Here is a 15,678-nt window from a genome sequence, read left to right as displayed (position 1 = left end):
AGCCAGTTTGGATGCAACAGTGCTGTTAGGAGAGGATTAGGTGACAAAGAGGCCAAGCAGGCTGAGCGACCGGAAGGCCAGCACAGCCATGCGCAGAAGTCTGCAACTTCCGCAACTGCTCCCTGGGCCCCGGGTCTATGCCAAGTGCTGGACATGTATAGTATCATGGCTTAGTCTCTCAGAAGACTAGGTATTTGGATCAGGAAGCTCAGAGTTGCAGAGACTTGCTCGTTAGTGCAGGAGACAAAACCTCAGATGTTAAACTTAGTGTTCTTCCCAGTGGGGCATGGTGATTATTTGAATAAAGGAGTAATGTGAACAGTTTAGTATTCTAGGAAGTACAGTCCAGGCAGCTGGTGTTGAGGACTGCATTAAACAGAATGGTCAGGAGTAGTTCCACTGAAAGGTTCAGAAATATCAGGGAGATTTTTAAGTTCCTGGAACTGTGAAACTGATCAAGGAGATAAGTTAATACCAGTACGGCAAAAATAATCACTCTCTCAGCTATGTTTCTCCGCGTATGCCAGCTTCATTCCTACTGTATGTTGAAGGTCTCCCTCCATCAGGGAGAGTGAGGGAAGAGGAAGGGAGGAGGCAGCTTAGCTACCCAGAGAAAGGAAAGACTTGGGGTCTAACATCTTTGAATAAAAATCTCAGGAAAAGACTCTGACTGGCCATCTCTGTGGTCCCCAGGTGCAAACTGAAACTGACAGCATAATTTTTAAAAGTTGTAAGGGAGTAGTGCCCCAAAAGGATATGGGATGTTCTCAGAAAATACTGAACAAGAGTTTCTGAGAAGACAACATTCACTATAAACAGTGAACAATGAAGGCAAACTAAATCACCAAGACAGAAAAAAGAATTCCATGATTGAAGTCCATGAAAATGGAATAGATAATGCATTTAATTATGTTCTCTTGAGTTTCATTCATTATCACATAAGTGAGTTTCCATTTTTATTTGCAAATATGTTAAAGTCATATAAGCATTGCTTATCATTCATTCTAATGTGAACATGATTCCCAAATTTACTCTGTATCTTTTTTACTGGCTCACATATCTTAATTTCTGTGATTATTATAGAAGAGATTATTTCAGTTTTGTCTCTCATATTTTGTTAGTATATTACTTTCATACTCAACTACCTTATAATTAAAATTCTACACTGCATCATATTTCTGTTCTCCTTTCAAAGTTCCCCAAAGGGACTTCTGGCATTTAATCAGGGTGACTGTACAAAGGGACATACGAGACCTTTCAGAGATGACTGGAGAGTGACTCTAATTCCAAGAGACCAAAAACATCTCTGTGACCCACCAGTATGAGTAGGGACTCATGGAACTCAGGTGGTCAATGGAATTTTAGCTCAGGTTTCACAGTGAGTACAATGGGTCTCTGAAGCAATTTGAAGTTATTTTTCCATTTCCGGAATGTATAAATAAAATCGCATACTCAACACCTGGCAGAAAACCCATACTGGTGGGGATATGGACTCTATCTTGTATTCTTCTATTCTTTACCATCCATTCGTTTTTTTTAATTTTTTAAATTTTGGTGTCGTGAATGTACAATTACATGAGCACATTATGGTTACTAGACTCACCCCATTATCAAGTCCCCACCACATACCCCATTTCAGTCACTGACCATCAGCGTAGTAAGATGCTATAGAATCACTACTTGTCTTCTCTGTGTTGTACTGCCTTCCCTGTGCGCCTCACCCCACATAATGTGTGCTAATCACAATACCTCTTTTTCCCCCTTATTCCTCCCTTCCCACCCATCCTCCCTAGTCCCTTTCCCTTTGGTAAGTGTTAGTCCATTCTTGGGTCCTGTGAGTCTGCTGTTCTGTTCCTTCAGTTTTTTCTTAGTCCTTATACTCCACATATGAGTGAAATCATTTGATACTTGTCTTTCTCCGCCTGGCTTATTTCACTGAGCATAATACCATCTAGCTCCATCCATGTTGTTGTAAATGGTAGGATTTGTTTTCTTCTTATGGCTAAATATGCCATTGTGTATATGTACCACATCTTCTTTATTCATTCATCTACTGATGGACACTTAGGTTGGTTCCATTTCTTGGCTACTGTAAATAGTGCTGTGATAAACATAGGGGTGCATATGTCTTTTTCAAACTGGGCTGCTGCACTCTTAGGGTAAATTCCTAGGAGTGGAATTCCTGGGTCAAATCGTATTTCTATTTTTAGTTTTTTAAGGGACACCCATACTGCTTTCCACAATGCTTGAACTAATTTACATTCCCACCAGCAGTGTAGGAGGATTCCCCTTTCTCCACATCCTTGCCAACATTTGTTGTTTGTCTTTTGGATGGTGGCCATCCTAACTGGTGTGAGGTAATATCTCATCGTGGTTTTAATTTGCATTTCTCTGATGATTAGCGACGTGGAGCATCTTTTCATGTGCCTGTTGGCCATCTGAATTTCTCCTTTGCAGAAGTGTCTGTTCAGCTCCTCTGCCCATTTTTTAATTGGATTATTTGCTTTTTGTTTGTTGAGGTGTGTGAGTTCTTTATATATATTGGATGTCAATGCTTTATCAGATCTGTCATTTATGAATATATTCTCCCATACTGTAGGATGCCTTTTTGTTTTATTGGTGGTGTCCTTTGCTGTACAGAAGCTTTTCAGCTTGATATAGTCCCACTTGTTCATCTTTGCTTTTGTTTTCCTTGCCCAGGGAGGTATGTTCATGAAGAAGTCGGTCATGTTTATGTCCAAGAGATTTTTGCCTATGTTTTTTTCTAAGAGTTTTATGGTTTCATGACTTACATTCAGGTCTTTGATCCATTTTGAATTTACTTTTGTGTATGGGGTTAGACAATGATCCAGTTTCATTCTCTTACATGTAGCTGTCCAGTTTTGCCAACACCAGCTGTTGAAGAAGCTGTCATTTCCCCATTGTATGTCCATGGCTTCTTTATCATATATTAATTGATCATATATGTTTGGGTTCATATCTGGACTCTCTATTCTACTCCACTGGTCTGTGGGTCTGTGCTTGTGCCAGTACCAAATTGTCTTGATTACTGTGGCTTTGTAGTAGAGCTTGAATTGGGAAGTGAGATCCCCCCTGCTTTATTCTTCCTTCTCAGGATTGCTTTGGCTATGCAGGATCTTTTATGGTCCCTTATGAATCTTAGAACTATTTGTTCCAGTTCATTGAAGAATGCTGTTGGTATTTTGATAGGAATTGCATTGAATCTGTAGATTGCTTTAGGCAGGATGACCATTTTGACAATATTAATTCTTCCTACCCAAGGGCATGGATGAATTTCCATTTGTTAGTGTCCTCTTTAATTTCTCTTAAGAGTGTCTTGTAGTTTTCAGGGTACAGGTCTTTCACTTCCTTGGTTAGGCTTATTCCTGTGTTTTTTCTTTTTTTTTGATGCGATTGTGAATGGAATTGTTTTTCTGATTTCTCTTTCTGCTAGTTCATAGTTAGTGTATAAGAAAGCAACAGATTTCTGTGTATTAATTTTGTATCCTGCAACTTTGCTGAATTCCGATATTAGTTCTAGTAGTTTTGGAGTGGAGTCTTTAGGGTTTTTTATGTACAGTATCATGTCATCTGCAAATAGTGACAGTTTGAGTTCTTCATTAACAGTCTGGATGCCTTGTATTTCTTTGTGTCGTCTGATTGCTGAGACTAGGACCTCCAGTACTATGTTGAATAAAAGTGGGGAGAGTGGTCATCCATGTCTTGTTCCCAAGCTTAGAGGAAAAGCTTTCAGCCTCTCACTGTTAAGTATGATGTTGGCTGTAGTTTGTCATATATGGCCTTTATTATGTTGAGGTACTTGCTGTATATCCATTTTGTTGAGAGTTTTTATAATGAATAGATGTTGAATTTTGTTGAATGCTTTTTCACCATCTATGGAGATGATCATGTGGTTTTTGTCCTTTTTGTTGATGTGGTGGATGATCTTGATGGATTTTTGAATATTGTCCCATCCTTGCATCCCTGGGATGAACCCCACTTGATCATGGTGTATGATCCTCTTGATGTATTTTTGAATTTGGTTTGCTAATATTTTGTTGAGAATTTTCACATCATGTTTATCAGGGATATTGGTCTGTAATTTTCTTTTTTTGTGGGGTCTTTGCCTGGTTTTGGTATTAGACTGGCTTCATAGAATGAGTTTGGAAGTATTCCCTCCTCTTCTATTTTTTGGAAAACTTTAAGGAGAATGGGTATTATGTCTTTCCTAAATATCTGATAAAATTCAGCTGTGAATCCATCTGTCCCGGGGTTTTGTTCTTGGGTAGTTTTTTGATTACCAATTCAATTTTGTTGCTGGTAATTGCTCTGCTTAGATTTTCTGTTTCTTCCTTGGTCAATCTTGGAAGGTTGTATTTTTCTAGAAAGTTGTCCATTTCCTCTAGGTTTTCCAGCTTGTTAGCATATAGGTTTTCATAGTATTCTCTCATAATTCTTTGTATTTCTGTGGTGTCCGTTGTGGTTTTTCCTTTCTCTTTTCTGATTCTGTTTATGTGTGTAGATTCTCTTTTTCACTTAATAAGTCTGGCTATGGGTATATCTATTTTGTTTATTTTCTCAAATAAGCAATTCTTGGATTCATTGATATTTCCTATTGTTTTATTCTTCTCAATTTTATTTATTTCTTGTCTGATCTTTATTATGCCCCTCCTTCTGCTGACTTGGGCCTCATTTGTTTTTCTTATTTCAATTTCAATAATTGTGACTTTAGGCTATTCATTTGGGTTTGTTCTTCCTTCTTTAAATAGGCCTGGATTGCTATATACTTAGCTCTTAAAACTGCCTTCGCTGCATCCCACAAAAGTTGGGGCATTGTGCTCTTGTTGTCATTTGTCTCCAAATATTGCTGGATCTCTGTTTTAATTTGGTCATTGATCCACTGATTATTTAGGAGCATGTTGTTAAGCCTCCATGTGTTTGTGAGCCTTTTTGTTTTCTTTGTACAATTTATTTCTAGTTTTATACCTTTGTGATGTGAGAAGTTGGTTGGTAGAATTTCAATCTTTTTGAATTTACTGAGGCTCTTTTTGTGGCCCAGTATGTGGTCTATTCTGAAAAATGTTCCATGTACACTTGAGAAGAATGTGTATTCTGCTGCTTTTGGGAGTAGAGTTCTGTAGATATCTGTTAGGTCCATCTGTTCTAGTGTGTTGTTCAGTGCCTCTGTGTCCTTACTTATTTTCTGTCTGGTGGATCTGTCCTTTGGAGTGAGTGTTGTGTTAAAGTCTCCTAAAATGAATGCATTGCATTATATTTCCTCCTTTAATTCTGTTAGTATATGTTTCACATATGTCAGTGCTCCTGTGTTAGCTGCATAGATATTTATAATGGTTATATCCTCTTGTTAGACTGACTCCTTTATCATTATGTAATGTCCTTCTTTATCTCTTGTTACTTTCTTTGTTTTGAAGTCTATTTTGTCTGATACAAGTACAGTAACACCTGCTTTTTTCTCCCTATTGTTTGCATGAAATATCTTTTTCCATCCCTTCACTTTTTGTCTGTGTATGTCTTTGGGTTTGAAGTGAGTCTCTTGTAAGCAGCATATAAATGGGTCTTGCTTTTTTATCCCTGTGTCTTTTGATTGGTGAATTCAGTTTATTTACATTTAGGGTGATTATCGATAGGTAGCTACTTACTGCCATTGCAGGCTTTGGATTCGTGGTTACCAAAGGTTCAAGGGTAGCTTCTTTACTATCTAACCATCTAATTTTAACTCACTTACTACGTAATTATAAACACAGTCTGATGAATCTTTATTTCTCTCCCTTCTTCTTCCACCTCCACTCTTTATATGTTGGGTGTTTATTCTGTACTCTTTTGTGTTTCCCTTGACTGGTTTTGTTCATAGCTGATTTTATTTTTTGCCTTTAGTTAGTATTTGGTTGGTTTGCTTTCTTTGCTGTGATTTTATTTTGTCTGGTGACATCTACTTAGCCTTAGGAGTACTTCCATTTAGAGCGATCCCTTTAAAATACCCTGTAGAGGTGGTTTGTGGGAGGCAAATTCCCTCACCTTTTCCTTATCTGGAAATTGTTTAATCCCTCCTTCAAATTTAAATGATAATGTTGCTGGATACAGGATTCTTGGTTCAAGGCCCTTTTGTTTCATTGCATTAATTATATCATGCCATTCTCTTCGGGCCTGTAAGGGTTCTGTTGAGAAGTCTAATGATAGCCTGATGGGTTTTCCTTTGTAGGTGACCTTTTTTTTCTCTCCGGCTGCCTTTAATACTTTGTCCTTGTCTTTGATCTTTGCCATTTTAATTATTATGTGTCTTGGTGTTGCCCTCCTTGGATCCCTTGTCATGGGAGTTCTGTGTACCTCTGTGGTCTGAGAGGCCATGTCCTCCCCTAGTTTGGGGAAGTTTTCAGTAATTATTTCTTCAAAGACACTTTCTATCCCTTTTTCTCTCTCTTCTTCTGGTACCCCTATTATGCGAATATTGTTCTGTTTGGATTGGTCACACAGTTGTCTTAATATTCTTTCATTCCTAGAGATCCTTCTATCTCTCTCTGCCTCAGCTCCTCTGTATTCCTGTTCCCTGATTTCTAGTCCATTAACAGTCTCTTGCACCACATCCAGTCTGCTCTTAAGTCCTTTTATTGATTGTTTCATTTCTGTTATCCCTTAGCAGGTCCATCAGCATGGTTATGACTTTTATTTTAAATTATTTTTCAGGAAGATTGGTTATATCTATCTTGCCAGGTCCTCTCTCTGGTGTTGTTTGTGTGATTTTGGACTGGAGCAGGTTCTTCTGTCTTTTCATAGCAATGGAAGTGATGGCCAGCAAGTGGTGGGTGTGTCAGCTGGGAGAATAAAGTCCCTTCTTGCTTGCTGGTTGCTGTGCCTTTCTCTGCTCCCTCTGCCAGTTCCCTGCACACAGGGAGCAGTCTCTGGGTATCCCCTGAGCTGCTGTTGGTGGGGTGGCCCTCAGGATAACCTAGAGCACTGTCAGGGGTCACAGAGGAGTGGTGTGTATTGTCCTGTGAGAACGGCGTCCCTTCATGCCTTCTGGACCTTGTGTCAGCTTCCTCTGCCTGTGCCAGGCAGCTGCACATAGGCCTCTGGGTCTGGCCTGGTTAGCTGCATGCTGGGAGAGGACTCTGTGTGGTTGCTGTGGGCAGGGCTGCTCCCTAGTTGGTCTGCAGCAATAGTGGGTCAGCCACTTTGCTTGCAATGCCAGTGGTGGAGAACGAATGGCAGGCTGTTTATCCCCAAGAGGGGCTTTGGAGCTGCGTTGCCACCCAGGGGTTTAGGATGCCTGAAGTTCCTTAAGATACCAGCCTGTTGGGCTGAGTATGTCAGGACGATTTTGTCCACCTTTTAAGCCCTTGTCTCTAAGACTTTTAATGTGTCTGCTTTTCTTTTGTCCCAGGGGAGCCGGCTTGGGGACCCACTCACAGTCTCCATCTAGGATTTTACTTTTTCTGTTTCTCTAATATCCAGTACACCATGCAACATGTGTCTGTGCTCCTGGTGCAGATTATTAGGGCCAGTCCTGTGCTTCCACTCCCTCCCCACTGTGATTCTTTTCCTCCTGCTGGTGAGCTGGGGTGGAGGGAGTGCTCGGGTCCCGCCAGGTCACAGCTTTGTATCTTATCCTTTTTGTGAGATGCTGAGTTTTCACAAATGTAGATGTAGCCTGGTTGTTGTACTGTATCTTCTGGTCTCTCTTTTAGGAATAGTTGTATTTGCTGTATTTTCAAAATATATATGGTTTTGGGAGGAGTATTCCGCTGCCCTACTCACGCCACCATCTTGAGCACCTCAGACTCTTTACTATTCATTCTGAATGGTAAAACTTATGAAGTCTAGTCTAGTCTGTTCAGAATTAGTCCCTTAATTATACAAGTAATGGCCTATAATGTTTCTCTATGTATCTAAGGATACAGACACACAAAGGCAAATATTATGTTTATATAAATAATATATAAATAAGTAATAATGTATAGTTTAAATAATACCCTGATGGTACTGGAGAGATGAAGAAAATGGGTATTGCATTTTTTTCCCCTAAGCTTATTTTATAGGCAACTGGAAGCTAATTCAATCAAGGAAGCAATAATTATTTTTAGATCCTACAATGGCTAATAAACTGATGAAATAGTTTTTAAGCTTTACTTTGCATTTTGTCCTTGTGAACAACTTGCTTCCAAGAAGAGAGAAGACAAGCAATCACTGGAACAGACCCCTTACTGGTGGGTTCAGATGGCAATGTATTGTCCTCCCTCTTCTCCTACATCCCTCTAGCCATGTGCAGGGAATTTGCTCCTTTTGTTGGTAACACTCTTCCTCATCTGGATTGCCTTCAACTATGTGACATCAAAGAACTCAAGCACCAAAATAGCAGCAGCTACATATCCTCCACATGACAGTGTAATTTCTTCTGCCTTCAGGCTGTGTCTAGCACTGAAATCACAGTCTGTTTACTTCGATCTGGTGCTACATCACACTGGGAGGGATTTAACTCGTCCTTATAAATACACAGGGGAATTAGCTCTCAGCTCTGTTTAACTTAGAATTGGAGATGAAACTGTGCAGTTCTTGTTTGCTGCTAAGTCAATCATGCCATTGAGCAGAAACTTACCTTCCAACTTTATTAGACGAGGAAGAACACTGTGCTGTCTCTTAAAATGCTCTGCAACTCAATTATTAGAACCAATCCACAGAATTTTGGGTGGCTAATTAATCTTGAAGGATTCTCATTTGACATGAGTGTTTAGTTTTTTCTTCAGATGTTTCTGCTAGGACTCGGTACTTCTGCATTTCAGAGTTTTACAAAAGATATTTTGGCTATGATCAGTGTATGTATATGTTTAAAGCTGTGTTGATTATCAAAGCATTCTAAGTGGCCACACTCTTTTATAAACCAGTATTTTATAATCTCTCACTCAGAAAAGTCAGTCATCTTTAACATATTGTACCCTTAATCACCTGGTAATCTCCATGTCCACAGGATTCTACTTCTGAGACATCTCTTTCAGCAGTCCCCTCTTCTCCATTCCCAATTTTATCTTTTACATTGTCATAATCTCTTGCCTGAACTTTTTGGATTCTATTAATTTAATTCTCTGCTTCTGGTCTTTTCCTCCAAGTTAATTTTCTAAATTATGACAAAGTACCACAATCTAGCTTAAAAGATTTCTACAAATCCCACCACAGAGAGACTCATGGATGTATCACAATACATAGAACAATTCCTGGCAAGTGTTAAATATCTGTCTCATGAATGAGGCAAGTCTCCTCTGTTAGGCTTACAGGAAGCCACTGTTTATTGAGCATCTCCCATGTAGTACATGTAAAGGCTCTAGCACTTCTGGATCTCACCTAAATCTACTGTTTTCATTAAATTTGCACAAAATGCAGGTGAAGTAGATATTAACACTCTTATTGGAAGTATGAGGAAATTGAGGCCCTGAGAGATTATGTAACTTTTCCAATGTCACAAGGCTAGTAAATAGCAAGACTGTAGTTTGAAGTTAAGCCTGAAATCTTAATCAGCTCTCATACCTACAGCATGAAGCCCAAAGTTGTTTCCTGCTCCCTTGCTTTAATATTTTACCAAATTATTTGATACGTAAAAAAGAATATATGTAATGTATATGAATTAGGGAGTCTGGAAAAGAAATAATCAATGCAATTTTTAAAAAATGGGCAGATGCCCTGAAAGGAAATCTCATCAAAAAGGAAAATGACACACAATAAAAGATGATCAACATCATCTGACATTAGGGTACTGTAAATTAAAGCAATGAGGAGACATTACACATTTATTAAACTGGCTAACACCACCAACTGTTGATGAAGATGCAAAGCAACAGGAACTCTCATTCATCGACGGTGAGAATGCAAAATGGTACAACCACTTTGGAAAGCAGTCTGACAGTTTCCTAACAAAATTAAATATAATCTTAACATATGACCCAGCAATCATGCTTCTAGGTAATTACTCAACTGATACAAAAACTTATGTTCCTACAAAAACCTGCACACAAATGTTTATAGCAACTTTATTTATAATTGTAAAAACTGGAAGCAACTAAAATGTCCTTCGATAGTGAAATGATAAACTCTGGGATAGACACATAATGAAGTGTTATTCAGTGATAAAAAGAAATGAACTATCAAACCATGAAAAGACCCGGATCACTCTTTAATGCATGCTGGTAAGCACAGGAAGCCAGTCTGAAAAAGCTACATACTATGATTCCAACTATAAGATGCTTTGGAGAAGACCAAAATAAAGAGGCAATAAAGGTCAGTCATTGTCAGGGCTTCAGAGTGGGAAAGTCGAGCAAGTAAAACATGGGGAATTTTTTATGGAGGGCAGACTATTCTGTATGATACTGTAAAGGTAGATATAAGACATTAAGCATTTGCCAGAATTCACAGAGCTTTACAGCATGGAGTAAAATTTAATGTATGCAAATTTTAAAAATCGACTAAAAGATCAAGAGATTCTAGGATGGCATGCAGAAAGTGACAAAAGAATGTATTAAAAAATATATGAAACAACCTCACTAAAGGGTGTGGAGGCATAAGACACTGACCTACGTAACTTTGGAAATAAGTAGTCCAAAGACTAAAAGCAAAGGGAACTGACCATTAAGAATTATACTCTACTTGCCAAATTGTTTCTCACAGATGAACAATTCTGAAACCACTATACATATATAATGAAATTAAATAACAAGTAAATGGATGGTGGGTGGTGAAGACAGGTTTCTCAGTGTTGGAGACATAAGTTACATATAAGCAAGGTAGAAGCTAGCATAATTCATATGGGAGTGAGTTAGAGCTGAATCCATATGAACTCATAGCATTTAATATAAAGTTACATGTAAAAGTATTTATATACATGTATATATATATATACACGCACATATGTATTTCCTTGCTCTGTCAATGGAACTGGCATGCGTCCTCTGTGCTCCTTCCTCTCCTTTCCCCCCATCTACCTGCTTATCCTTCACCCTGAAAAAAAAATCACAATGATGAATTTTGTGTTTATTACTTCTTTCCCTTGTTTTGGTATAGTTTTACCATATGTGTATGTTGGTATACCTTTAAAAGTTTGGCTCATTTTTGAGCTTTATAAAAACAGCACTGTACTTCACACTGACTTCAGAGACCTGAACCAATATATCATTTATAAGACAGTTTATTACACTACTGTTTATAAGAGCAAAATCTAGGAACAAATGTCCCAGAACAGATGCATGAGTAAGTAAATTGTGGTATATTTACACAATTACACAATGAAATATGACACAGAAGTGAAAAAATCTTTACCGCAATGTGGGTAAACTTTATAAGCCAAGATTTTGGGTGAAAAAAGGTAAAAAGCTTTCACTCAATGCAGAAGGCCTTTGCAAAGGGCTGCAGTCTACACCTAGCTCACTTCTTAACTTAGATTCTAGTCACACCAAACTTCTCAGATACCTAAACATCCCTACTCTTTGACATTTACTTGCCTCTTTAAAGAATAAAAGCTATGTTAAGATATAATTCACATACTGTAGTATTCACCCATTTAAAGTATATAATTCAAAGGCTTTTAGTATTTTCACAGAATTGTATAACCATTGGTCTAATCAGTTTTAGAATATTTTTATCACACCACAAGGTAATCCCCATACCCATTAGTAGCCATGCCCTCTTTCCTCCGACCCCTCCCACTGCACTCCCAGCCCTGGTCAACAATCAACTTACTTTCTGCCTCTCTGGGTTTTCCTACTCTGGGTATTGCATATAAATGGTATATGTGGCCTTTTGTAATTGGCTTCCTTCACTCAGAATGTTTTCAACATGCATCCATGTTGGAACAATTATCAAATTATCAGTACCTCATTCTTTTTACTGACAATTTAATATTCCATTGTATGGATACACTCACGTGCCTTTGTATATCCAGTTTACGTCATTAGAGGCTTTGTCCTGCTCTATGCCTGTCAAATTCCTATTCACCCCAACAATGCCCAGATCTGAGATCACTTCCCTAATTTCCATGGCCTTCTGCTAATGCACTGTTATTGTATCTGTCACCCTGTATGGTAATAACCCACAAGTACCTCCCCTTCTCTGCCTGCTAGTGAACTGTGGGCTCCTAAGAAACAGGGACAAACTTTGTTCATCTTTGGGTTTGTAGTGGCCAGGAGAGTCTGACCAATAATATCCACTCAAGAAATATTTGTTGAATTAGTGAATGAGTAGACTGTTCTCACGTTTGTCAAGTTTACACTTATTACACAAAACGAGTAGGTGACAGCATAGGAACAGTATACTAATGCAGCGTTATTATGTTCCCAAACCTGGGTTCACATAGAAGTTCTACATTTGAAAACTTGATGGCCTTGGATGAGTTTCTTGACCACTTTAATCCCATCTGAAACTTGGGATTAATAATATCACACTCATTCAGTTACTGATTTTCATAACCTATGTTGTAAAGAATTTAACCCAATAATGTAGCCATTATTACTACTAATAAAAGTCATAAACAGAGGGATACAGGAGGGCGGAGGGACCTTAAATACCTTTTGATTCAAGCCATTTTTCATATAAAGAAACTGACAACTGGAGAGATCAGGGGAGATGCCTGAGGCCATGTGGCTCTCAGGAGAGTGTGTGGTGTGGCGGCAAGATCCCATACTGTGCAGAAACACACACATGAGTTCACATCCTGGCTCTGCCTCTTACCAGTTTAATGTCCTTGGGCAAATTATTAAATTTTCTAAACATCAGCTTCCTCTGAGTAGAAGAGGACAATAAATACCTAGCTAACAGAATGGCTTTGAGAATTAAATGGGAAATGATGCTTATGTGGCAGACTTTTGATGTTGAGGATAATGGTGATGAACACAGACGTTGAATGACGCCATGACAAATTAATGAACTGGCAAAGAAAGTTCTGCAAAGAAGAAATGTGTATAGTTTCACAAAAAGAGAAGATAGAAATCATTTTAGAAGGGAAATTAAATTTTAGGAAAAGTGATTTATAGTCAGCTTCAAGTAAGAACAGTACCTTGTAAATATCACTGGGTAAAATAATGTGGGATCTTTAGGAATAAAAGATGTTTATAAAACTAAAAATAATTGTTCATCTTGCCCTAACTTCTAACTGGCTTGTCTTTAAACTTTCCAGTATTTTCTGTCTGATATTCCTGGAGCATATCCTAAGGAAATAAATGTTCTCTCTGAAGCTTCTAAAAGACAATCAACAGTTTTCATTCAAAAATGAAAACCTTAAGATTGGCAACAAATTTAAAGGTGATAAGGTGGGTGTTAACACAGAACTATGACATTGTTTAAAAAGAACATTCTATTCTCATTTTTTTTCTCTGTGTGTTTATTTACTAAACAGGCTCAACTCTCATTATTAATGAAATAATAGCATACATAAATTGTAACAACACAGACAGGCAGAAATTGTATGTCACCATTTAAAGCATAGATTGGTCCCCACATGCCTATAATTGGATAACGTATGAAAATGTCAGGAAATTGTGATGAATACACGGTGGTGTTTTACCTCCCTTCTCCTTTTATTTACTGATTCCCTTAGTTCTATTCAAGACTGATTTTTGAAAATGTCCCTCATACTTCACACTTTTCCCTCAGGGTTTTTAGCTTGGCTGTTTTACATGAACTGCTTATTAATTTTTTAAATTAAAGTGTCATTGATATACAATCTTGTGAAGGTTTCACATGCACAACATTGTGGTTTCAGCATTCACCCATATTATCAAGTACCCCTTACCCCACCCCCACCCCACCCCCACCCCATTGCAGTCACTGTCCATCAGCATAGTAAGATGCTATAGAGTTATTACTTGTCTCCTCCGTGCTGTACTGCCTTCCGCGTGACCTACCTATATTGTGATTGTTAATTATAGTGCCCCTTAATCTCCTTTCCCTCCCTCCCTAACTCCTTCCCTTTGGTAACTGCTAGTCCCTTCTTGGAGTCTGTAAGTCTGCTGCCATTTTGTTCCTTCAGTTTTGCTTTGTTGTTATATTCTACAAATGAATGAAATCACTTGTTACTTGTCTTTCTCAGAGCATAATACCCTCTAGCTCCATCCATATTGTTGCAAATGGTAGGATTTGTTTTCTTTTTATGGCTGAATAATATTCCATTGTGTATATGTACCACCTCTTCTTTATCCATTCATCTACTGATGGACACTTAGGTTGCTTTCATATCTTGGCTATTGTGCTGTGATAAAAATAGGGGTGCATATGTCTTTTTGAATCTGGGATCTTGTTTTCTTCAGGGAAATTCCTAGGAGTGGAATTTCTGGGTCAAATGGTATTTCTATTTTTAGCTTTTTGAGGAACCTTCCTATTGTTTTCCACAATGGTTGAACTAATTTACATCCCCACCAGCAGTGTAGGACGGTTCCCCTTTCTCTGCATCCTTGCCAGCATTTGTTATTTCCTGTCTTTTGGATGGTGGCCATCCTAACTGGTGTGAGGTGATACCTCATTGTGGTTTTAATTTGCATTCCCCTGATAATTAGAGATATGGAGCATCTTTTCATGTGTCTGTTGGCCATTTGAATTTCTTCTTTAGAGAAATGTCTGTTCAGATCCTCTGCCCATTTTTTAATCTGGTTATTTGTTTTTTGGGTGTTGAGGCATGTGAGCTCTATGTATTTTGGATGTTAACCCCTTATCGGATAAATCATTTACAAATATATTATCCCATATTCTAGGATGCCTTTTTGTTCTGCTAGTGGTGTCCTTTGCTGTACAGAAGCTTTTTAGTTTGATGTAGTCCCATTTCTTTATTTTTTATTTTGTTTCCCTTGCCTGAGGAGATGTGAACATGAATTACTTATTAATCAAACAAATATTTATTGAACCCTACTTTACACCAAGCATTGTTCTGGCTGATGGGGACCAAAAAAAATGGAGACCCTTCTCTTGAGGAGCTTACATTCTCATAGGGAGAGATAAGGAATAAACAAACCAATGAGTATGAAATATGTAAGCAGGTAGTAAGTATGAAGAAGAAAACAAGAGTAAAGGAGCTGGAGAGTGATGGGGATGGGGACACCAGGAAAGGCCTCTTTGATAAGATGACAACTAGAAAATTCCTCAAGGAATTGAGGGAGTGAGCCATGGGGATTATCTGGGCAGAGGGAACAGCAGATACAAAGACTCTTAGCTGCGATCATAGTTATCAGGTTCCAGGAACAGAGAAGGAGGAGAGTGTGGCTGGAGTCAATGGAGCAAAAGAGAAAAAGCCAGAAGATGAAGTCAGGAGGTGGTAGATACAGATCGTACAGAATTTGTGCTTTTACCGTGGAGAGCCACGAGAGAGTTTTGAAGTTATAATCTGACTTATATTTTTAGAAGCTTCATCAGGTTACTGGAAAAAACAGAAAATAGAAGAGTAAGGCTGGGGGAGGGTGTGCATCAGGGAGAAGGTCAGAGACCATTACTATTGCGCATGAGAAACTGGTGGTAGCCATGGAGCTGGTGAGATGTGACTGGGTTCTCAACAGATTTTAAAGGAATAATTTTAATAATACACTCCTTTACATTCGTCACAACACCTCCTTTCCTTAAACCCAAACTAAACCCACCTCCTCAAGACAAGGCTTTATATAACTCTATGGTCTCCAAGCCACCCATGTAACCTTCCTACTC

The 15,678-nt window shown here is 38.4% G+C and overlaps 1 protein-coding gene across 10 annotated transcripts in view; it reads right to left on the bottom strand.

The window, feature by feature from the left end:
* ARL15 (ADP ribosylation factor like GTPase 15) overlaps positions 1–15,678 on the bottom strand; it is a 435,728-nt gene that overhangs the window by 157,443 nt on the left and 262,607 nt on the right. The window contains exon 2 of one of the 10 annotated variants that reach the window (XM_057495231.1): positions 1,914–10,998. The exons of the other annotated variants lie outside the window; for them this stretch is intronic. Coding sequence (XP_057351214.1) covers positions 2,043–2,978 — 936 coding nt within the window. The 5' untranslated portion in view covers positions 2,979–10,998 and the 3' untranslated portion in view covers positions 1,914–2,042. Of the gene's footprint in view, positions 1–1,913; positions 10,999–15,678 lie in introns of those variants that run through there. 10 annotated transcript variants of the gene reach the window in all.

Source organism: Manis pentadactyla, chromosome 2 (genome assembly GCF_030020395.1).
Source record: "Manis pentadactyla isolate mManPen7 chromosome 2, mManPen7.hap1, whole genome shotgun sequence".
In the NCBI taxonomy this organism is placed as follows: domain Eukaryota; kingdom Metazoa; phylum Chordata; class Mammalia; order Pholidota; family Manidae; genus Manis; species Manis pentadactyla.
Note: the sequence above shows the minus strand (reverse complement) of the source record. Positions and strands in the feature narration are given on the sequence as shown.